This window comes from Anguilla rostrata, chromosome 14 (genome assembly GCF_018555375.3).
Source record: "Anguilla rostrata isolate EN2019 chromosome 14, ASM1855537v3, whole genome shotgun sequence".
In the NCBI taxonomy this organism is placed as follows: Eukaryota; Metazoa; Chordata; class Actinopteri; order Anguilliformes; family Anguillidae; genus Anguilla; species Anguilla rostrata.
This window is the reverse complement of record NC_057946.1, coordinates 16,801,357-16,825,370: the sequence shown is the minus strand read 5'-3', so window position 1 is coordinate 16,825,370 and position 24,014 is coordinate 16,801,357. Positions and strand designations below refer to the sequence as shown.

At 43.0% G+C, this 24,014-nt stretch overlaps 1 protein-coding gene across 12 annotated transcripts in view; it reads right to left on the bottom strand.

Annotated features, from left to right (window-relative positions):
• Positions 1-24,014, bottom strand: part of LOC135239253 (disabled homolog 2-interacting protein-like) — a 247,700-nt gene that overhangs the window by 27,387 nt on the left and 196,299 nt on the right. For all 12 annotated transcript variants that reach the window (XM_064307789.1, XM_064307787.1, XM_064307788.1 and 9 more), the window contains 4 exons: positions 20,790-20,943; positions 17,884-17,982; positions 15,946-16,500; positions 2,285-2,429 (listed from right to left, as the gene is read on the bottom strand). In XM_064307789.1, coding sequence (XP_064163859.1) covers positions 2,285-2,429; positions 15,946-16,500; positions 17,884-17,982; positions 20,790-20,943 — 953 coding nt within the window. The remainder of the gene's footprint in view (positions 1-2,284; positions 2,430-15,945; positions 16,501-17,883; positions 17,983-20,789; positions 20,944-24,014) is intronic.

Genomic DNA, 24,014 nt, shown 5'->3' with positions numbered 1-24,014 from the left:
GCTTGGTGCATCCAGATACACATTTTTATATGGTTAACTTTTAAAGATTTGACCTACTTCAAGCTAAAATCTTATCATTACAATTTGAATGAGCAGTTTAATAGTAATTGCCAGGTAATCTGCAGATAATACTTTCCAGAGAAGAGCCATTGATCCTTTACACACAACACAAATGTTGTCCTGGTTATGAAACTATCATAGTTTTATGAAAATGACCAACAGGGCTCCAGTGCTCTGACTGTGCAAACTGCTGTAATTCTATTGGAATACTGAAAGAACAGAAAGTCCTTGTGAGATCTGATAAACCTTACTTCACTTGTAACTCCACACTTATTGAATTTCAGTGATAAAATTGCATGAAGCCGTGCTTCACTTCGATGGAGTCAGTAACTCAGTGGTAGCTAGTCAGTGAATCTCAGCCCAGCTTAGCCAATTAAGTAAGCCTGCAGAAAACTATATTTTAAGTAATGAGTTCTATCAATTACCCTAACTATGAACCCAGTTCCAAGTTCATGGTACGTTCTGCAGCCATCCCAAAGGCATACATTTATTCTGTTTAAGCACTTCGCTTCTTAGATAAATTCACAATGCTATGAACCGTAATCGCGTTCTACAGTGACTTGAAAACATTTGCTACCAGTTGAAATTTAAATAAGTACTGAGTTTGTTATTGTTTAATGTCAAAATGTCATAATTCTGTAATCCTGTTAGTGAGTATAATTTGTTCAGAAACATGGACGGTGTTTTTGTTCCTTTTTTTTCTTTTTAACCGAGTATCTGTGGGTATGCTCCTTCTTTTAAATTATGTCACCCTGCTGTGTACAAAAAAAAAGGTCCACTGCGGGCATCTGACCCCTGCTATAGATGGCCAGATCATCTCCCTGAGAGGAATTCATTGACTGGTCCTACAGAGTGCAGCTCTCTATTATTACAGCCACTTCTTTCAGCTGCGATATTAGGGTAAAGTCATTTTCTCCATACAGTTAGTCATGGCGATTAAAACAGGGAAAAGCTTTTGCTACCAAAATGACCAGAGAGGGATTTTCTCATTTTGGGCAAAATGAAACTTCTAATGGTGTAGGAGTTGAAGGAGATTGTTGTGTCCTTGTGTCTCTCCCAGAATCTGCCAGAACCAGTCAATCTTCAGGAGTGACATCTTGAATAATTCAGTGCTGCTTCAAACGACGTTAATTCTTAGAAAAAACACTCATGAATTATTCACAACCTTCAATGTATTCTCATCCCAACCTAGAGATGTATTCATGCCTTCAAATATACATGGATAAGATTAGATCTAAGTAAAGAACAGAGTTTACCTTCTTCAGATGAAAATGAAAATGGCACATACAGATATGTACATCTCCCAGAACTTGGAGGGTTCAATTCATCATTCTAAGCGCTAAACCCTATGCAGACCTTAATTGATCTTTAGAAATGTACATTATTTTGTAATGTACCCGGGGAGGTTACAGGAATGAATTCAAGATATTTCACCGAAGAAACAGTCTGCTTCCCCTGGGTCTTCTGATGGCCATCTTTCATGCAAGATAATCACCACAGGATGTTTTAAATGATAAGGTTGTGCCATCACAGGGATAACATCAGTCCTAACAAAAGTGCTCAGTGCTGCTTGTGCTCAGTGTTTTAAAAAGACAAAAGACCTTGGTGAAGGGCAAACTTTGCTTGCCACATAGCTTGGCGATGTTCCATGTTTGTAGCCTCAATTTTGAGTGAGTGCTGCTCTGGCTGTGGACCTACATCCTTTGAACCGATTAGATGGCTGTGTGTGAGAAAACACTGCAGGTGCTGTACACTGTGTTCTGTGATGGCCAGTTTCCCCCCTGGAGTCACAGCCTGATTGGCTGAGGAGATGTTTGTGTGCCAGAGGCCCAACTTCCCAGGTGCATTGTGGGGGCTCTCATTCAAGGTCTAGGAGGTCTCTCGGGAGCCTAGGCCTAAATATAAATCGAAATGAGAAAAAGGGACAGGCAGTGTCCATGTGAAAGCTTAAGGACACTTGCAGGGGAGATAAATGTTATTGCTTTTTCTCCCACACGACCTCCAGGGGATCCACAAATGTCACCAAGCACAAAGGCGGGAAGAGAACCAATGCTCTTCATCTACACAGAAGATTCTATCACAGGTTGAATGACTTTTCTTTTCTGCTTCTATCCAGATTACAGCAGCCATTTCTCTGCTCAGGTGGAGGCAATAACAAAGACCCTTTTATCTGGGATCATGGAGGTTCTTGTCAGCGCCCGATCTGCATTGCATGCTTACATACCCAGTGCATCCTGTAGGTATTTCTGCCCCACCAGTTTGAGGTACTCCTCGATGGCCTTGGTGGCCAGAGTGTTCTCCCGGAAAATGAGGTGCTCGTTGTCCCCACACCGGTCGACCTCAGACATCATCAGATCCGTCAAGAAGTCCTGAGAGAAGGAAGGAAGCAAGCCCAACAGAGTGAGTGAGAATTCCTCAGCAACTTCAACCTCCTTATAACTTTTAGACACCACATTAAACCGTTGACCCAAACTCAGAATATTGCATTGAGGCAAGCACCTTTGAGAAAGTTGGAGACAATGAGCATTCAATTTCTCATTTATATTTGGTGGGTGGGTCACAATTGTTATGTTTTTAAAGGACAGTAGACATGCTGCCCTTCATTTTCTATTCTCAACACATTTCAACCATAATTGTATCAGTCCCAGAAGGGAATTTATCCAGATTACTTGCATTACATTGCAACACACCCACCCTTTAAAATCTGGAGGTAGACAAGACACACCCAAAGGTCTTATTAATGAAGTGGAACCTAATATGGAGAACATGAAAGGCAGGCAAACATTACTGCAATCACACAAGGTTTATTCAGACCAGGCCTAAACAAGCATGGCACTTGAAGAACTGGGTTTCATTCTTTGGAAAGGAAAACAGGAAGAACTATGTTAAACATAAAACACTGCTTTCATCAAAAGCGCCGCAAAATACAGACATCAGTAACAAAGTCTGGTCATTAGAAACTTTCTTGCAGTAATTTTGGCACGATACCGCCCATAACAAAGTAATCTGAAGCTCTTCTGGTGATAATTGTTCTTTTCAATCAACTGCTATTATGGCATGCATTCACATTGTAGCTATGAGCATGAATGGCTGATATAAACCTGTGTAAAATGAATGGGAACTCCAAATAAGAATGGAAAACAGTGGGCTCTTAACAGCTGGAATGTAAACAAACACCCCTCCAGCACACCCCCCTCCCATCTGGGCAGAAATACAGGTGCTTGTGATCCAGGGCTATGTGAAACAGATGTTGATAAAAACCTCATTGGAATAATTTTGATGACTTTTGATGACAGTGCTTAGAGTAGCATACACTGTACACTTATATACATTTAAGAACCACAAGACTGTCACACTTTGAAAGAATCATGCACTCTAGCAAGGTCATACAACTTAGTCCTGCCATCCTAAATTTCAAAAATAGCCAGTGGGACCAACTGAGTATCAGCTCAACTTTGTGTTAATGGTATGGTCTCTGTTCCTCAGTTCACTGGGGTGTTCTCTAGACCGAGGACCTAGAAGGGACCGAATTTGGCCAAATCATTTCTTATGTGAGAAAGAAGGATGCCACAGACCTGGTGAGGCTTCATCTAGGCTACATCACAAGTAATATTTTAGCAATGACCAAACCAAACAAGAGGCGCTTTGCCAGAATGATGAACAATCAGCACTAATTCAATTTCATGAAACATGAAAGTGGTGGGAGACCACAAAGCTTCAAGGGGAACTGAGAATGTGGCTTTATGTTTGTGTACACTCAAGACAATGTACACATTTCTGAATGTTACTTCTACCAGGACCAAGGACCATGTGTGATGACTTTTTAAATTTAACAAAAATATTTGCTGGCATCTTCAGCAGCAGTTTCTAACTAAGTTGAAGCAATCAAGTGATTGACATGTACTGACTAGCCCATAAGAGCTTAGGAAATTTTAGAATAGATGCTGTGCTCATACCATCAGTTAATTTAGCAAGCCTGCTGAGAGAAGCTGTAAACTTAGACAGATAGTTAGCTTACATGGTGAGTACATATGGCCTTTAAATGACTATGCATTATGTTATATAAAGGTCTTTAAAGTGGTCATGAGCAGATACTCTCTTTGTGGTTGAGCTTGGTCAATAGCAACAGTGACCTAACAAGGCTCTCTGGTACACAAAAGCATGCCATAACAGAGGTAGCTAAGTAGCTCAGTTATTGGGGAACTGGATTCATAATCAGGGGGCTACAAATGGCTCATACGTAAAAAGGGATGTAATGCAAGTCATTCTAGATGGAGACATCTCCACAGCAAATGAATAATGGAATACAATAATGGCAATGCACTTTAAGTGAGCTACGATTTCAGCTGAGGCCCTATTGGAAACTCATAACACTTTTTAAAAAGTTAAAGTGTTTAGCGGTCCGTATGGATGTGTCCTTAAAGGAGGTGACACCACAGGCTATGGTTTTGAAAAGACTTAAAGCTTCCGGTGAAATGATGACTCACTCAAATCCTCTAGTGACTTGGAGCCAGCAGATGAGGCAGCTCTGTGATGAGAGATGTTTTATCCCAAATGAATCAAGCAGCTATTCTTGGACCCTGTGCTAAACAGCCCCACTCCCTCATTGTAATTTAATCTGTCTGATTGTGTTCATTATCGAGAAAAGCCATGTGCTGGTGTGTTTCTCCGGCTACCCCCAGCTTGTAATCCTGCTGATTGGCTAGTGCTGATGCCCAGTCTAGAGACAGCAGGCAAATATTTCAATCATTTTATTCAGAAGCTCAGAATAGATGACCTACTTTGGAAAACTTATATAGAGAGAGAGAGAAGAGACAGAGAGAGAGAGAGAGAGAGAGAGAGAGATAAAGAGAAAGAGCCAATAGGAGTTCTGTGTGTGTGTGTATGTGTGTGTGTCTGTTACACACACAACTACAAACTGTGAGCACACGTGTGATCAGACAAGAAGCCGTGTTCTTGAAACAGTTGGCAGGACCAGGCTGAAAATGTTCCTGAAATATTTCAATACAGCTATCAAGCAGACCATAAAAAAGACATATGGGTATGTTTTACAACAAGAGACTGTGTGTGCGACCAGACTAATGTACACTATTCTGAAGGCCAAGATTTGAGGAGACCAAAGCCATCTAAATGATATACAGTGGAGCTGGGAAACAGACAGAAAAGTATTCTGAGAACACAACTCTAGGAGCTGGGATACAGTCGACCTGTGCAGCAGCACACAGCTGCACACAGAACAGAGGGAATGCAGCACAGCACAGCACAGCCTGACTCAGCTAGCAGGCAGGGAGGGACAACAAGGAGACAAAGGAGACAAAAACAAAAAAGCATTGCTATTGTACACCAAGCCTGGGGAAAAGCACTGTGCACATTTCTGCTTGTGATTAAAAGGCAGGTGAAGTAAGAACTCCAGGGTTGAAATAAAAACAGTAAAAACAGGGTATGAGGGTAAAAAGAAAGCAAGGCCCCATCCAAAGATTCCAAAACGAGTTCAGACCCATTACGACTCCTCCACACAGCTGCCTATCTGAAAAGAGATCATGGAAAACAGCAAGGGGGGAGTTTGCTGAGCAGTCAACGTGCGCTTCCTCCCTCTTTTCCTAAAGCCCTCCAGCTAAGCAGGATGCACCTAAACTCCACATGAAGCAGCTTTCTTTGACTGGGGCTTCAGTGGGAGCAAGACCAAAAAGAACCAGTAACTATATTTTATGACCTGGCTGATGATAAACGTTGCCACATTTGCTGGAACACCAGCTGATGAACTCCTGCGTTTCTGCTATATTAGCATTTCTTCCTTCCAAAAAACATCTCTTTCAACAATTTCAGCAAGCAAACAACCCTAGAAACACACAGTGCTCCAGTTGGAGAGCTCAGACGTGGAGCTCTGCACACCCACGCCCGCTCGGCCATGACCTTTGCTGGTCTCATAATAACGCAGCCTATAATTAGCCCAAGTTTTGCATGCTGGCTCCAGTGCATAACGTCGGGCCAATTACTGCATGAGCTCCTCTCCAGGCCTCCCCCGTCTTTATCTGGGAGATAAGGTCAGGGCTGCTCCTGCGTCCCCTCCCCGTTCGACAGGAGGGATGTTTCGGCACACAGGACAGAGGGCACAGTCCTCCAGACAGGTACTGTGGGGCGGGGGCTTCATTCAGGAAGCCTACACCACTCCAGCCTGTCACTCTAAAGTCACCTTCTCAAGAGCGAGGACAGAGGCCCAACCTGGCCCATCAATCATCCGATTCATTAAATCGGGTAAATCAGCCATAAGGTGGACCATGACAGACAATCCCCCCCTTCCCCAATCGAGAGTTCTGCATCCTTCAAAGTAGCACAGGAGAGCATGCTGCACACACCCGGCGAATGACCTAAAACAGACAGGAGGTACACATAAAAATGATATTAATATAAATGAGTTACAACGTCCTGACCGTACAGTGGCGACTTGCCCTCGACTACTGGATAGCGATATAAATGCTTTTGGAGCTGCTTGGCTCCCGCTGGGCCGGCTAAGTGCAAATGTGTCATTTCTTCAGGAATCGGCTGCCTGAAGTAGTCAGGAGTCTGAAGGGCCAGGAGAATAATAACAAGCCCTGCCGTGACTCCCTCATATTGCACATAATATAGATGCTGCGCGCCGCTTCTCCCTACTGCTGCTTAATTGAAGGCAAAGTGCTCTGTATTCAATTATGACTCGGAGGCCGAATGGTGCCTCTTTCAGCTTCCTTCCTGGTCTCAGGCCTAATAAGAGAGAGTATAGCACTCTCTGCATTACTGTCACATCGGATCAGCCGAGCCATGCCTCAGCATCATTACCATCCTGAGAAAGAGGCCGACGGAGCGAGAGCCGGTGCAGGGAGCGGGAGGGAGAGGCGAACACATCAACAATAATAAACAGGGGAGAGAGGGGAAAAAAAGAAATAGAGGAAAAAAATAAATAAAAAACCTCTCCAGCATGGACAAGCTCCCCAGAGCTGGGCTGACAGCAGAAACTCATAAAGTGCTGTCCATCTGATTGAATTAAATGGCAAAATGAAATAAGGCGAGCATCGTCCTGAAGGCAGGAGATAAAGGCTTTCTGGCAGTGTGCGTGTGTGTGTGTGTGTGTGTGTGCATGTGTGTGTGTGTGTGTGTGTGTGTGTGTGTGTGCATGTGTGCGTGTGTGTGTGCATGTGTGCGTATGTGTGTGTTTCACGTGGCCTTTCTCTCCACTGGTTTCTCTGGAGATGGGGAGAGTAGAGGGATGTCACGGCCTGTGAGAGCTTTAATTCTCCTGCCTGAGGGGATCTGGGAGCAGTGGATTGTGTGGACCTTGAAGGCTATCAGCAAACCACTACAAGACACCACACTTCCAGGGTCAGGGGCCACAGCTGAGAGAGATTTGCTTCCCCCAGGTAGAGGTACAATGGCCCACTAAGAATAAGGCCAATTGAGAATATGGATAATTTAAAGCATAATTTTTTTTGATATATTAAAAGCACTGTTATGAAGCAATGGCAATACTTGCAGGCCCTTCTGTGCTAATTTATATTAAAATCCAATTTTAGAGATAGCTGGAGTCACTGGGAGGGCAAAGATACTGTGTGTGTGTGTGTGTGTGTGTGAGAGCGTGTGTGTGTGTGTGTGTGCGCATGTGTGCGTGTGTGTGCATGGGTGTGTGTGTGTGGATGGGTATGTGTGTAAACCAGGACATCAGACACACACTGGATCCTAAAGCAGCACCGAGAGCAGTGAGAACCCATGCCTTGTGTCTCTGTGATGATGCCATGACTCAAGTCCCCCAGTTCAATTCATGCTGGCCTTGCCTATCCCAGCGCTCCCCTGCTGCATCATTACCCTCCACAGCGGCTAGCACCACCCCTCAGCACGGACCCAGCACCCCTCTGGAGGCTCCATCATAACAGCTCTAACCCCCACTGGGGTGCATTCTCATTCCCATACCACAAACAAACCTGCTCAAGACAACTCTTCCCTCATTTAAACCAGACTGAATACAGCATTAGAGATCAGTCATTCAGACACAATTAAATTTTAGCAGGAACAAATATAAATTACTTTGAGCAAATTAATTCCACTCCAACTGCAGTGACACTTTATTTCTGACATGTTTCAGTTGCATTTTCCCAATATTAGCATAAAGTATGCATGTTGCATAAGAGTTAATTTACGGTATTATGTTATTGTATTGCATGCATTTAAATATATTTCTGTATGTATCAATCCATTCACCTATATATCTATCTATTAGCCCACTCTATAACACTTTTAGAATTTGGTATATTCAAACATACATTCTTACACAAAAACCTATAGTGCTTTGACAAAGAACAGGGAACCACCCAGACACACCAACATGCTTGTGTATACACACACACACTAACCTATGCATTACACCCATACTTGTGTTTATCTTTGCATGCCATTCCATAGATACCCATAAAGACTTGATACTAAAGCTCCACATCCTGATAAAGAGCTATGTCCTCAAGCGTTTCCATGGCAAATAAGAGGAAAAGGCAAACAGAGAACATGGATATGTATGCTGTGACCTTTCAGATGAAACTCGCAAGCTAAAATAATGGGAGGACTTGGCATTTACCATAACCTGATTCAACTCCTTTAAAATGGATTGTCCTTGTATATAATTGACTTCATCTAAATATTCAAGAGCTCGGCATATATGCGCTGAACTCACTCAAACGTGGAAATCCCAAAAGCAAAATACAGAGCAATGAAGGTTAAAAAAGAAAGAGAAAAAAGTAAAACAAGCTACACAACTAATTGGCAAAATCAACAGCTTTGGGTTCTCTGCCCTCTGTACTATAGAGCAGAGAGGATTCCTTTAGCCTAACCATCCTTCACCCTTGAAGGCCCTGGGGACTACAGTCCACAAGGGTTCACCCGGAGAAACAAGCAACACAAAGAAAGATCAAACTTTTCCACGTCCGTGAACATCAGAATAAATCTATGCGAAATATCGCGTTTCCTCCCACCCGAATACCCTCGAATGGGACATCTGGCTGGAGGCTTTCAAAGCATTTTATCACCCGTACCTCTTGACCTGTGAGGAAGTTTGCTCAGCAATGGTTGGCCATCTCTTTGGGGGGCGACTGTTTGAGAGGATGAAGAACTGAGGTTAAAGAAAAGGTCTGCACTTCAAAGCCTCTCCAGGCAGGAAGAGAAGGCTTTGCGTCGAACGCTTGCGGTTGATGAAAACTGTGTCCCCAGTTACATGCCTGCTCAGAAACGGAGCGATGAGGCGAAAAGGGAGCTTGCTAACGAGCATTCTGACTGCAGAGCTCCACCCCCGTCATGATTAAGCCCACCGATGAAAGGTCTGTTGTTGCCGAGAGACCCTCAGAGGAGGCTGTGCTTTGGGAATGCCCATTTATTTAGCAGAGGGGTAAATGTGGAGAGGCTCTTGGAGGTGATTAGATGTGCTGCACAACAGTGAGCCTCTGCATCTCGTTGACATGCAGAGACAATCCGTCTGAGCAGCAGTGTTGTTTTTGTACTGTACGTGACCTGGCTAGAACATGCCAAACATCTGCAGGGTTCAAAGCATCAGCATCTACTTGGTTCCTTTGGACCTAAGAGACTTGGGCACAAATCCTGAATGGAATTCCTCTGTTACATCTATTCAATCAAAACACAGCTATGTGGACCTCCTCAGTGGGTCCGTTTGTAAAAGGTGACCGCTATGAACCAAATAGCCTTTATTCTGCCACTGGCTGCCTGAGGATTCCGCAGTAGAGGGAAGTGATTCGTTTTGTCCTGCCAGCATAGAGTAAGCTTAAGTTAGCCAGGACCTTACACATGAAGGTTGTCTGTTCTACCTCAAGCTGAACCATACAAGATCACTTTAGAAATTTTTACCCATGGCCCCTCTATGTGAACAGCTAGAGGTGGGTTCCCTGGTTATATATTATATAAGACTTGTCCTGGGGGACAGGACGGAGTTTCTCTACCACTCCATAGCTAAGCAATGTTAAAGTGAACATTGGGGTCGGTTAAGCAATACAATGCAATAGCAATGTAACTTTCAGTGGGCGGATGTCTTACAAAAACCCTTGGCTTTGTTCAAAAACTCAAACCATTACAGGCCTCCGAAGTCATATAATTTGGCACAAATGAAACACAACTGACAAATTAAACAATGTACAGTTCCAGAGCTAATTTTTTGATGTTTTTCTTAAAAGGACACACTCAGCCCTGTCGCTAGGATCCCTCATCCCAGCATGCTTTGCCCTGAACATCTCAGCGAGATGCAGACGTGGACGTAGCAGTCTAAGCTATGCTTGGCAGACATGCCAGGATTCCTCTCTTATTAATGATAACGAGAGCTCAGTCAGTTGTAAAGGGTGTGATCACAGCTGGATCGCCGCAGTCACTCAAACAGACGCAGGCGTGGGAGGGGAAATGAGGTTTTAGAAGAGCCCTATCCTTCTGATTCATTTCACTTCATCCCTTCTTTACCTTACATTTTCCCCTCTGTCATTAAGATGTCGAGCTATGTCCTGACTCCTGAGTTAGAGCTGCGCTACCAGGGATACAAAAATGAAGAATAATGTGCACAGGTAGGCATGCCAGCATTTCATTTTTACCTTATCAAAAATCTCCCACAAAAACAAATTCCCATTGATAAAAATCATAATGTAACAAGAGTAACTACTAGGAAATTATGTTCATAACCTCATTTGCAGTTTGTTTTGATGTGCATTAACAATTGGTCAAAAACTCCATGCAGGTATATTACCATGCCAACCCATATAAAATCAGGTTCCTACAGGAGCCCCACCCAGAAGCACCAGAACAAATATTTTTACATAAACTAAAAAAGCTGAAGTAGTAGCAGCATACCAGCCAAAGAAAAAAAAATTGCCAAAACTATTAACATAAATCACAAGGTTCTGTTGACAGGAACTCTTAAAATACTTCATTTTACAAACATAAAAGCAGAAATACTGACCAACAAAAGAAAGAAACAGTGATATACAGTTGGTTTATGGTGCAGAGCATAAATAAATACAAATCGGTTCTAAGCTGCAGCTACCCCCAGCCTGAACTCCAAAAATGGAGTGATGGCTTGCTCTTTATCGGCTTGGATGGAAGTGTCTCTCGGTGTATTCATCTGACATGATGATTCTTCGGCACTGTGAAGAAAAAGTGGGTCACATGGATTGAACTCTAGAGACAGAGCAGAAAGCCAGTCAGTAATACAAATGTTACCATGGCCCTCCATCCACACTGGGAGCACAAAATCTTAAGAACATGCTTGTTTTTTACGATCACAACCCCTCTCCCCCCCTTGCATTGTTCACTGTGCCGAGAGAGGTTATGCCACAGAATAAAAAATCCAACGTCTCTTCCAGGTCTCACTGGATTTCCTGGTGGAATTAAATACCGACACACTCAGATGTACAGAAGATGTGTTTAGGGTCCCCCCCCCCCCCACTGAGTAAATGGCTACTAAGAAAAGACATAAGATTATCTCCTTGAATGGCATAAACCTCCCCGCAGATGCTCTTTATGAATACAAAATCCTTTACAGATGTCCTCTGCAGAGAGGTCTCCAAGGAAAAGCAGAAAGTCTTTGCGATGTTACCTCATTCCCACGAGCCAGTGCTGACATCAAGTCAATTTCATACTGTGCCGCTTACTAGCAGCCATTTTAACAAAAAAAAGAAATGAGACCCTTGAGGCAAAGAAAGGTCCATGTTTTTATTTTTAAGTAAAAAGCCAGTCCAGCTGCAAACATCTAATATGGCTGGAAACCGAAAAAAGGTGGTTCTATGGTTTATGTCCTACTGCAGATCTAAGGACAGTCATGTGATGCAGTTGGGTTAATTTGCACATTACATCACTATAATATATATATATATATTATTTGTATGAATAAATGTCAAAGCTATAAAGAGAAACGGCTGTCTCACTCACACAGAGGTGGACACAGAGGTTGTGAGGGAATTTTTTTACTTATATTTTTTTTGGGAGTGGCATCTTCAAGTGAGTCAGATGATTGCTAGATATAGGAGAGAGGAGAGGCATTTTGCAAGCAACCTTTCCAAAACAGATAAGATGGCTTCCGCAGCAGGAACCTGCTTTGGATACCATTTGAATCCTTTTTCACAGATCTTCTGCTAACGGCATCGAGAGATTATTCCCCCGGTTGCCGCGCCCTAGTCTAGGAGAAGGGGGGCGGGGCCAAGGCGAATGTCACCGGCGGCGTAGGAGCACCTCCTGCATTAACAGACACATCAATCTGTCGCTTCAGAACAGCAGCACCATCGCTTCAAAGTCACAGCCTTAGAGTGCAGTGATACATATCACAGCGCTCGTGGAAAATGCACTGAATATTAATGTAAGGCTATATAATAGAGGAAACCAGTGTTCTGAATATTAATTTCTATCAGAGTGAATAAATATACAACCTCCACTGCTTCTCATAATTAATATTTCCCTATTCACACACTGTGATTAAAACCAGATGCAAGGAACAGAGCCATTGGTAGACAGTGTAATTACATTCTACAGAATAAGTACAGCCTGAGCACGAATTAAGCCAGAGATACACAGTGACACAAGAAGTAATCTTTCTCTTCAGCTGATGCCAATAACAATTAGTAATAATTGTACATTGTGTAAGTGAACGTTGTTTTAGCTGGGGTAGCTTTTCCATGCTACTCCCACTAAATTCAAATTGCTTCCCAATGGCAACGTGATGACAGAATGGAATTCATTTGTAGTACCCACACTGATGCCACACTGAAGCAACCAGAATTCCTTGGAACATTGGGTTCCTTTTAAGAAGATGCTGTCCAGTGAACTCCGTCTCTAACAACAAGCCATTGCTCTACTTTACATTGCTCTGAGTGCCTTTGGAACGGACACAGCACAAGCAGTGTTTTGTCTGTAGCAGGGGGTACCATCATTAAAAACCAATGACACAAGTGTCCTGACCTACTGCCAGTCTCAGAGAATTAACTGTTTTTAATTGACTCAATCAATAATGTCCTGCCCGAGTTAGCAGCATCTGTTTTAACACATACTTCCCTTTAATTGCCCTACCGCATTCCCAGGAGCAGATCATTGGGAATAATCGCTGGGATCATTATGGAGTGTTCTTCCTTCCAGCTTGGAGCAGGGTACATACACCGCGTTAATGGGAACAACGCGACAAACGCAACCTCTGCCGAGACAGACGCAACCTCTGCCGAGACAGCTCCCATGAAAAATGACCTTGCGCGAATTAACACACCCCTGGCATTAAAGTTTTACAACACGTCACCCGGAGAAAAGGGGAGGGCCATAAAGTTGTTCCAAGCTCACCGCAATTAATGGGAACTAATTAACATCACGGGGGCGGAGGTGTCCGTCTCTCTGGGACCTTGTGGTAACCAAACGCGGCCCCATGTGCACCCATCAACTATCCATAAGAAACAATCCATTTATTGACCCGCTGTACTGGAAAGCTGCAGCTCAACAGAAACCTGGATGCTCCCTTCGACAAACACACAAGATGTACTGCAGACTTAAAGGGTGTCCTTGGCAACCATGCAATGAGGCAAGGGGGAAAAAAGTGATGCAGCCAATGCGACAAAGAGCTGAGTGATTAAAAAAAACTCATCTATTTCCTGGAAAATGATTTGCAAGAAGATTGTAATTAAAATATATCCCTCGCCCGTTGAACAATATTATGGTGACATACATTTAACTATTGACATATGTATATAAGCAATATCCATGCTGATATAAAAGTAATAGAATTTATTCTGGGCTGACTCCTTTCTTCTTGGAGCAAATAGAGCTGGTGCACAGCTCGGATAAATTGCGCTTCATGGCTTGAATAGGCAATTAGCCGCCACAGCCGCAAAAATGAAGAGCTGCGCAGAGTTCAGCAGAGAAGACACCCTTGCAGGACAAACAGCATTATTACAAAAGGCTGGAGTTGAAGTATGCTGGGGCTGCACCTTTCACATTCCTCTGTGACCAAATCCTCCCTCTCTTCAGTTCAAAGAATAATCAGGATATGCATAATTAGCTTAGTCTAAGCGCATTCTTAATAAGCCCTCATTATAGAATAGCGATATTCCCCCCTCTCTACTCACTTTTGCCAATGTTTACAACTCTGAAATCTCTGCCCTCTGATGAGACGTCAGCCAATTAGCTGCTAGGGCAGCTCCCTTTATCCCCTGATATTATTTCTGCTAGCCGGTTACTCGACGAAAACAGGAAACATTAGTTTTATTCTTTCATGGAGGGTGCGGTGGGAGACTGCGGCAGCCCGCTCCGAGTGAGAGATAATGTTTTCCAACGCTTCCTGTTGTGACAGACTAAACACTCGCTGATACACATGGTTACCCCTGGATTTCTGTTGCTCTCCATATCGGCTCCTTGTGACGTACAGCCACTAGGATGTCCATGCCTTGGAGGGAATTATGACCCATTTAAAAAGGAAAACAACACATTTCAGCCAGGCTTAATCCGAAATATATCTACAAACAACACCGCCACTGTTTTGAAGCCCATGCATTGGCATATCTGTCTCTAAAAATAATATCCACTTGCTGGCTTTATTTATTTTTTTGTTCTGTTTTTGTTTTTTACTGTGTCGCCATTTTGTTGCTGGGAACAGGATTGAAACCTAGCCCTTTTGTCTATATGAAATGGGTCTGAATGACGTTTTAGAAAAAAAAAGCAATGCATTCTGTGCGATCAATACTGAATCCTTGAAATTTTTACCCACCACTCCTGTTCTCTCATGCTCAATACTAAAATGAGAACTAAAATATTAATGAAATTGCTGATGTAACCCACTGGCAATTTTGTAAATGCTACTAAGCCCCGCCTCCTCAGGGTACCATGAAAAAGGGCAATCAGTATACTGTTGTAGAGCTCCCACCGAAAGAAGCATGTGATCACTCGAACATCCAGCTGTCAGAAAGAACCTCTACACAGCAGTTTCAACAAAAAAGTAAAAAGTAACAGCCACCCATTAAAGCTACTGCTGCACAATCCTCTCTATTCAACACTTATCTCAAAGTAAGTGCCTTTATGTAACATTAAAACAGTATCAATGGCCTTTTTATATCCCGGTCTGTCATTTTAAGCCTTGCTGAAAATGGGTTTTGTTCCACTGTAAATTTTTTAGCCACCGTTGGATACATTCAGCGACTGGAATCTCCAGGTTCCAGAGACTGTAATCAGGGTCAAAGTTTACTCCCGACTTCCTGCACAACAGGATGCACAGCGGGTGTCGACTCGTTTTTTTGGATGGGATTCAGTGTGGGGCACGTAAACAATCAAGCCATCTGCCGCAAAGAACTCCCAGGCAATCTCTACAAACCAAACATGGTCAAAAACAGGCAAGAGTTGGGGTTCTGTGTACTTTAGACAGGTCAGTCAGAAAATATAGGACACAAAGAAGTAACATATTACACAATTGCTTCCTTGGGAGCTGGCCATGAGGCAGAATATGCAACTGCTGCTGTCCTCCACATTAAACACAGACCCTAATATGGGCTTCAGTGGTTGTGTGCACACACGCACTAGGTGAGAAGAGGAAAATTCTGTTCCTTGGAGCATAGATGTGTCTGCAGCTTGCTGTTGCTTCCAATTTACCAGGGTCAGTTAGCTAATTATCTATATATACCAAAGTAGGTTCACTTATAGATTAGACCATAAGAAAATATTATGTGTAGGGACACACTCTTCAGCTGTCCTTCTTGAGCTTCTCAAAAAATACAACTAAAATGTCAGTAAATAATGATTGGGTTGATTAAATCATTAAAAGCATAATTTGGCATGAAACCCAAAGACAGATACAACCCTGTTTTCCTACCCTCATGATTTCAGTGAAAAACGTAAAGAGAAGGTGAACTCTACCTTAGCCTTGCCAGTGCTCTGCAGAATATGCACCAGCGCACAGGCCATCTCTTCCTTGTTCTTCACGCTGAGTGCTGGCTCCAGTACGGAGCACAGCAGCATGTAGTTGTTGGTGGTGTACTCGGCAAACTCCTTGTACATCTCCATCGGCAGGATGCTCATGCTCTGGTAGCGGGACTTGATCCGGATCATGGGCCCGGGCGTCTTCCCCTTGGCCGGGTTGGGCGTGCTGACTGGATACCACTTCTCCAAAAACTGCCGCCCGGTCACGGACGCAATGGGGATATTTACCAGGCCCACATAGTTATTCTTGTCTTTCTTCTTCTTCTTGTCTGTCTCCTTGTACAGGTGCACTGTCACGCTCTTGACGGCGGGCAGGTTGTTGAACTCAAAGTGCTCGCCCCAGAACACATTGTCCGTCTTGAGCTTGCACGTAGTCCGTGCGTACAGGGTGTCATCCAGACACAGCTCGCAGAAGTACTTCTTCTTGGCTGGCAGGTCCTTGGCCTCGATGATCCACAGCTTTAGCAAGTTCTCCACACGGCGGCTGTTGTCCTGTGGGAAGAGGAAAGCACATATTGGGGGACACAACACAATAGCATAACAGCTCTGCATAATAGCTCTCCCTATCAGCTCAACATATTTTACTCATTCAACCCAGGATAATGTTTAGTGGTTGAGTGCAACACACCTCGAAAGGAGTATTTCATATACATACAAACCTTAATATGACACTCAAGGCTGATGTTCAAAATTAGTCCACTCTTTCAACAAAATAGATGAGCTCGAATACTGTCAACCTGTAAAACTGCAGGACATTGACATTGAAATTGAAATTCTTCAATTTGAGGAAAGTATTCTGTTGAATTATAATTACTTTATCAGATGGAGAAAAGATATCTTGCAGGTAGATGAGGAGATTTATGGTGAGGATGGAGAATGCAGTAGCTCAGTAGATGAAGCTGAACTCATTTTTAATTAGCCATCAATTTGTTGAATAATGAAAGATGAAGAAAAGAGACTATTATAGGCTGTGCAGTGTTCTGGAATTTAAGACAAGGGGCTGTATAACGCAAGAAGGATTTAGTGAAGATTCATAGTCTTATATTGCATTCCAATGCACAATGCAATTAGCTTGAATGGCCTTAAAGGTAACGTCACAGACAATCTTTATATTTTCAGCATTTTCAAGTAGTTTACCTTGCCACAAAACAGGCATCCATATTGAAATTTCAGAAAATAGTTTGGAGCAGAAAACTAGTTTTTCACTTTATGTGACCTCTGTGTATAATCAACAGTGAATGGACACTTGATTTAATCGATGTGACATCACATAAGAGATATCAAGCAATGCGCAGGTATCAATTTGAAAATAATGTATTTCTTAATATTATGGTTAAAATCAAGTGCTGTTTCAGGGTGTCCTCAGTCCCCAGAAAGTGCAGTGGGTGTGTCCTTTCCTTACTAGCCAAAAATGAGTCAAAGCTGCAGGAGGCAAGCACACTGCTAAAATGGATGCAAATTTAAATTACATACAATAAGACAAAATCCATATCAATGTCAATAAGTATAAAATGCTAGCTATAGTTAGATAAGTGTTTGTAAATTTATGCATTTAAGTCTTCAAGAAAGAATAAAAAAGGGAGCCAGGGTTTGTTTGAAGGTTAGATAGCCTGAAGCTGGTTACCAAACTTTAAGAGTTCAAATTAGAATGTTCTCTTTCTTATCTTAGTTATTAATAGAATAGAATGGAAAAATGTGTGCGATACATGTAAAGGCAAAGAGCACTATATGCAAAATTAAATGTAGAGCAAAGGAACCCTTTAAGCAAGTAGATAAAGTGTCTGCCCCATTACATTGTGGTTTATAGTACACTCTGGCTTTCTGTCTGATGACATGGTGGACAGCCCTCTGCTCCTGAGACACATCTGAGTTTACCTTATTGGGGTGTACAGCCCTCCTCAGATTCTCCATCCACTTATCTCTCTCGGCTGATGATCGACAGGAGAAACATTTGCTTCCAGTTGAGGTGGTCACCTGCATTGGAGATACAAGAGACATGAGACGATATGACAGTGGCCGTCAGAAAGTATTACTCACCACGTGCAACACTACTTGCCATCACTGAGAGGGCGATGCTTTCTGACATGTACTTGCCAATTCAGTTCAAGCCGTCCCTGAGATTTTTGGGAAGATGAGGGCACGAGATGGCAGGACAGTATCACTTCATACTGTGCCAGCAGTGTGAAGGTGTGATTTTAGAAGGAGGCGACTAAGGCTAAGAGTTCGGTGTCACCAGACATCGCCAGCCAACTGAGAAGATTAGGGACACAACTGCAGCCAGTGTTAAAGATTAATGTTAATGCTAATGTTAATGGGAACCAGGGCATATAGGACATGTAGGTACCATGTGTGTCATCATAATCAAGTCCACTAGAGTGTTACTTTTTACCTACAAATGCATAAAAGGATTGAAATTACTGAATGACAGAGTCATAAATTACAACAAATGGTGAGTGGAGAGGTTAATCTTGGATGTACGGGAAATTTATCTGTATATGTGTGGATAAACAGATTTATAAGGATCACCTCAGCCTTTGCTGGAGTTCACTATTATTGGTCGATACGGTCGCGGATGGTTGTTCCAAATGATATCGTCAATGATTCTGTATGATACGACACAAGGTATCGTGGCCTAAACAGCCCGTCTAAATCCCCGGTACTCCATCGCCCTGCTCTGTCCAGCTGGCGATGGGCTTTACTCTAATAGCCTCTAAATCCCTGTAAATGGTTCCCTCAAAGCCCACCTCCAGCAGGCTACAGCCGAGGCAACGATGCGGGAAATTCCCAGAGTCGCGACACTCGCGGCCCCAGTCAGGCGGGAAATAGAGTACCTGGAGACAGTGGCCGGTTTGACCAAAATAAATAAACAAGGCGAAAATCTACTCCGGGAGATTTCACTGGCTGATTCTGACACTGTTGGCCCTCCCCCTGCTTGTGGATAAATCCAGAATTCAGACCTCCTGGCAGGTAATCTTTCCTCTGCTGGAACAGAGCAGACCGCACATATAATCCCAAAACCTATGGGAATTTATCAGTTTATTGCCTCCGAACAGCATTTTTTCTAATTAATGTTCTTTTTCCGTTCTGTAATGCACCATCTAATGAATAAATTGACTGCACCTGCTCTTGACTGGAAATAAATCATCCCTTTGCTATCATACCATCTCACTCAAATATACCCCTACTGACAGAGCAATAAGCAACAATCCCTTCTTGCAAACTAAACTCTATTCTGAATCCAAGTGAACTGCAGTCTGCCTCATTTATTAAATATTTTATAATTACTAACACTAAAAGACTCTAATAATGTGCTACGGCAGTTAAATCTATACACCTTCACCTCTGCTTGGACCTTGCCTTCACAAATGACGGTTCTCTAATTCTGGTTCTGGATGAATTGATGGGCTCATTTAGAACCGGATATTCTCTCTCTCTCTATGCATTATAAACACATGTATTCATACTGAAAGAGATGCAGATGCATATTCGTACACATACAGTATAGACTTAGGGACACACACACACACATACACACACACGCTCTCACACACACTTGCATACTGCAGAGATTGCCGACCCTCAGCTTTGTGGCTGGATGAGGCGGTGTTGGCGCCCTGGCTGTAGCCTCGCGGCGTTGATGGATGATGGGAGGATGCAAGTGGACAGAGCAGAATAATGAGCACTGGGGCCTGCTGTTAATGGCGAAGCAGGACTGTGGTGTACAGTAGGGCTGATAAAGATGGCTCCTGTCTTCCGCTGATGCAGCCAAGGGCTTCTTTCCCCATTCAGAGGCACAAATATACAATCTGAAAGCGGCCATCTCAGAGCAGGGAGGATGAGGGACTCTAATGGGTGTTTAGTCACAAACATCACCGGCATATTTAGTCCTCTGGGGTTTCAGTGCAGAATACTAACTGTGAACTTATTCATTCCAGTGTGAAGGGAACCATAAACCCTGTTTGCAAAGCCCCATAATAAATGGAGCAATTGAACTGAGCCTACACTTGAGGAAAAAATACACACTAGCACATGCGCACAGATGCACACGTGCAGAGTTTTGGTTATAAATCGGTCCATCCAGAAGAAACAGGGACGGGCATCAAACCATGTCTATTTTTAAATCGACAAAATATTTTCCCTCAAATATGTTTCTCAATTAGGGCCACCATTAACTTCTAACCTCAGACTCATTGATAACAATGCTACGCCTAAACAGGGATTTCTGTCTTGTCTGTACTTGTTTCAGACAAATTTCTACTGTTTGTATTTCTTATTCTTATTCTATAAAACACAAACAAGGTAGTACTATGCAGTGGGTAAAATCTAAACAAGACCAAAGATAGTTAGGCAAGAGTGAGTGAAGGGATGGTTCAAGGCACTTTAACTCTTTGAAGTAGCATTTTGTTTTGCAACTGGACATGCAGTTTTTTTGAAGTCTAAATGGGAAGGGATAATTTCAACTTGTTTTGAACAGATATAACTGTTAATATTTGTCTGGCCACTGTGGAAATGGGAAAACTGTAATACATATCTAATATTTCCTGTAGCACAAGTAGCAGTTTCCTGGGGGGTGATCTCTCCAGTTTTAGAATAATTAGAGACACGCTGAGCGCTGGGTCAACATGGCTCCCAGAGAAATGTCTTCATGCATAAATTAATTAGGAAGGAGAACAGAGGCGTGAAAAAATACAACATGTACTCAGTCCCCCTGCAGAAAGAGCCTGTGGGGGAGGTGGGGGAGGGGCGTGTAGAGCGTACAGAGCGGGTGTGGGCGGGGTTACCTCAAAGCAGTAGTCCTGTCCCAGGATGCTGCTGTGCACAGGCTTGATGACCACTTCCTCCTCCATGCTGAGATCCAGGGCTTCCACTGCACTGCTGGGGCTGAGCAACGACTCGTGAGACCGTGATTCCTTCAGCCTCGGCATCAGATGTGATCTGTGCAACAGGAAGGAGGGAAAATGAGCACGGTGAGTCACCAGGAATCTGCTGCACTCACATACACCTTTTTTAAATCAAATAATGCACACAAAGTCTCATTTCTAAACCATCCTTACTTCCTGTGTAGGATTCTTTTTTGAGTCGGTTCAACTTTTGATAAAAACAAGCTTGTCCCATAGCATATACTCAACATATTCAGAAGCACTGCAACAGAATGCTTGATATTAAACTGAACTTACATACGGATTCTATTCTGAGGACGTGAGCTAAGGCCACTGTTTATAAGAGGCTTTATGTCTAAAAAGAAACATGTATATACAGGAGGGAACAAATATGAAGCTTTGAGGCTTATACACAGTGAGAAATCACTCAATACATAGCCCTATACCTCGAAGCTGCTATCATTTATGAAGCTCAGGATTTGTGCTTCCTTGCTGAGGAAGTAGAATACTAAGATTAGTGGACAAACAAACGCCCTAGGCGAACACCTAAAAGACATGGACACAGCTGACAGAAGTAGCATCGCTCCCTCACAAATTTAGTGTTCTCTCTTGCTGCTATCCAAGCCTCTCAAATCTCCAGTTTGAACTTACGGGCTGCTTTGACTCCAGGTCTACGATCTCTTTGTGTCTCGTCTTCAAAAATACTGTCAATCTTTTTCTGAGGGTCAGGCTCTTCCCCTTTTCAAAAAGAAAGTTTGATGCTGGCAGGTCTTTCTTTGATCCCCTTGCTGTCTCTGAAGGTTGCTAAGCATATCAATGAGAGAGTCCTGCTACCAGGAAGGCAGTGAAGCTGCTGCACATGGCTGATGGTATCGCCAGCCACACAATTGCAATGCTAAAGGCACAGCACTTGATCAAATATGGACTTTCAGCCTCTTGGGTAGATCTGAATTCCTGGTGCAGCGACACGCCCCACAGTCAGGAATACTGAGCAAGGCCCAAGGACTCGTCTGGTCCATCAGGCGCCTGCAGTCTGCCTGTGCCAACTGCATAAGTGCTCCATTCCTCCTGTGCAGTGCAGCTCTCCTGGTGGACTGCCAAATGAAAAGAAGTGCAGGCTGGCTGTACAGCTTTGGACGATTCATGCGCTACTGAGTGTCCTTCTGAACTGACAAAGGACTTTGCAGCAATGGGATGGTCTTACAAATACAACTGGAAATAAAATAGTACATGCATACTTGAGTTGCATGATTTAAAGTAGTGGTAGTGGTAGCAGTGGTGGTGATGGTGGTAGTGGATTATGTTATTGCATGACCAAACTGCTGCCTTGTTTGTTTTCAATGTCACTTGAAGGATTTAAACCAGAAGTCCAGTTTTCTCAGATGATAACAGCTAATATAAAATTAGATTTATCACCAAACTGTCAGTTCATAATGCAGTAAGCCAGTAAACAATAAAAAGGAACAATAATAAACATATAGTATACATTATGTAATATAAGCTTCTGAATCATTTCGGTGTTAAGTTCTTCATTCGCCACCTGTTCTGAAAAATTGGCTATGCCAGGCCTGGCTTGCCCAACTAGTCGCTTCCCCGCCCAGTCCTGCGATTGTGCTGCACTGCTGGGCAGAGAGATGCAGCCCAAGCACACACCAGAGGGAAGGCTGCCTGTCAGACATGCATTTTTTGAGCTTCTGGCAAAGTACAGAGCACAACTGCAGGGAGAGAAGGGGGAGGGATGCTGCTCTCTGATTGGCTTCTCAGAAACCAGGCAGAAGATGCAGAGCTGTAAGACTCAGAACTGTCGGTACAGAGATTGTAGATATCGCAGGACCTCGGAGGATGCAGCGCCCAGCTGCCCGTTTCCGATACGACTCCACTGAGCCGGGTGCAACTGCGTCCGTACTCCAGACCTGAGCTGCACTGACAGGAAAACTACAGGGAGCGACTGTCAAAGAAGTCTACGCACAAGAAGGCTAAAAAAACACACAAAATCGGGATTTACTATAGGCCTATTTGTCGGGATGCCGTTATATTATACCCCTGTGGAACCTGAAATATCCGCACACTACAGCTTTCTTTAAGTCGTGTTTTTAAATAATGAGGTTATGAAATCTGAACACTTAGGGATAAACATGTCACCTGTTTTCCCCAAATAAAATTTAATTGGAAACAGATAAAACCAGTTGACTTGAGTACAATCCTGAAAATGCCTGACTTAGCATTTAGAAAGCAGACATTTTGTTAATAGTTTTAAGAGAGTTCATCTGTGCTAAAGCCAATATTTGTGATGGCAAATGTGATATTTGTGACAGCATACACTAGCCTACACTACAACTAATAATGCAGAACAGTAGAATTTTAATGCACTAATATTGTCTGTAAATTACACTGCTACTTACAAGTCTGCAAAGACTGTAACACTAGTTTTAACCCCTTGATTCAAACTAGGTCCAACTAATAGGCAAGACATCCAGGCGTGTCGCATCACAGATGTGATAGAACCTACTGGTAGCCTACGTATAACAAGACTGCAAACATATTTTATTATGAATGAACTAATACCAGCACTGCAGTACCCATTCTTATAAGCCTGCACAAAATCAAAATGGCAACTTTCACTAATTATGTATTTTAAAACAGCAACAGAATACTGCATTCTTGAAGTGTTTATATAATTGCTTATCATATGCCTTTAGAACCTTTCTTCACTTTACCTCATATCCATTTAAACAGCTTGATTTTTACAGAGGCAAATCAAGTATGGATATTGCTCAAGGGTACAATGGCAGCACTCAGCCTGAAAACACAACCTGAAACCTTTGGGTTACAAGCCCAGATCGTTGTCCACCAATATCTCCGCACACCCAGCCTACTCATGTCACCCTCCTCCCCTCAGGAAATGCACTTAGGCCAGTCAAGTCCAGAACCTCACATTTCCAGAATAATACCTATGCGGTGACTGTTCAGATTTGGAATGCCTCATTGCACCAGCTCTTTTTTAATCTCCCTTTTTAAATGCACAAAGCACTTTGCACCATCTGTATAGTGATGTTTCATTGTCTCAGCTACGTTGTGCTACTGAATTTATTTATGTATTTATTTATTTATTATTCCATGTCTTTA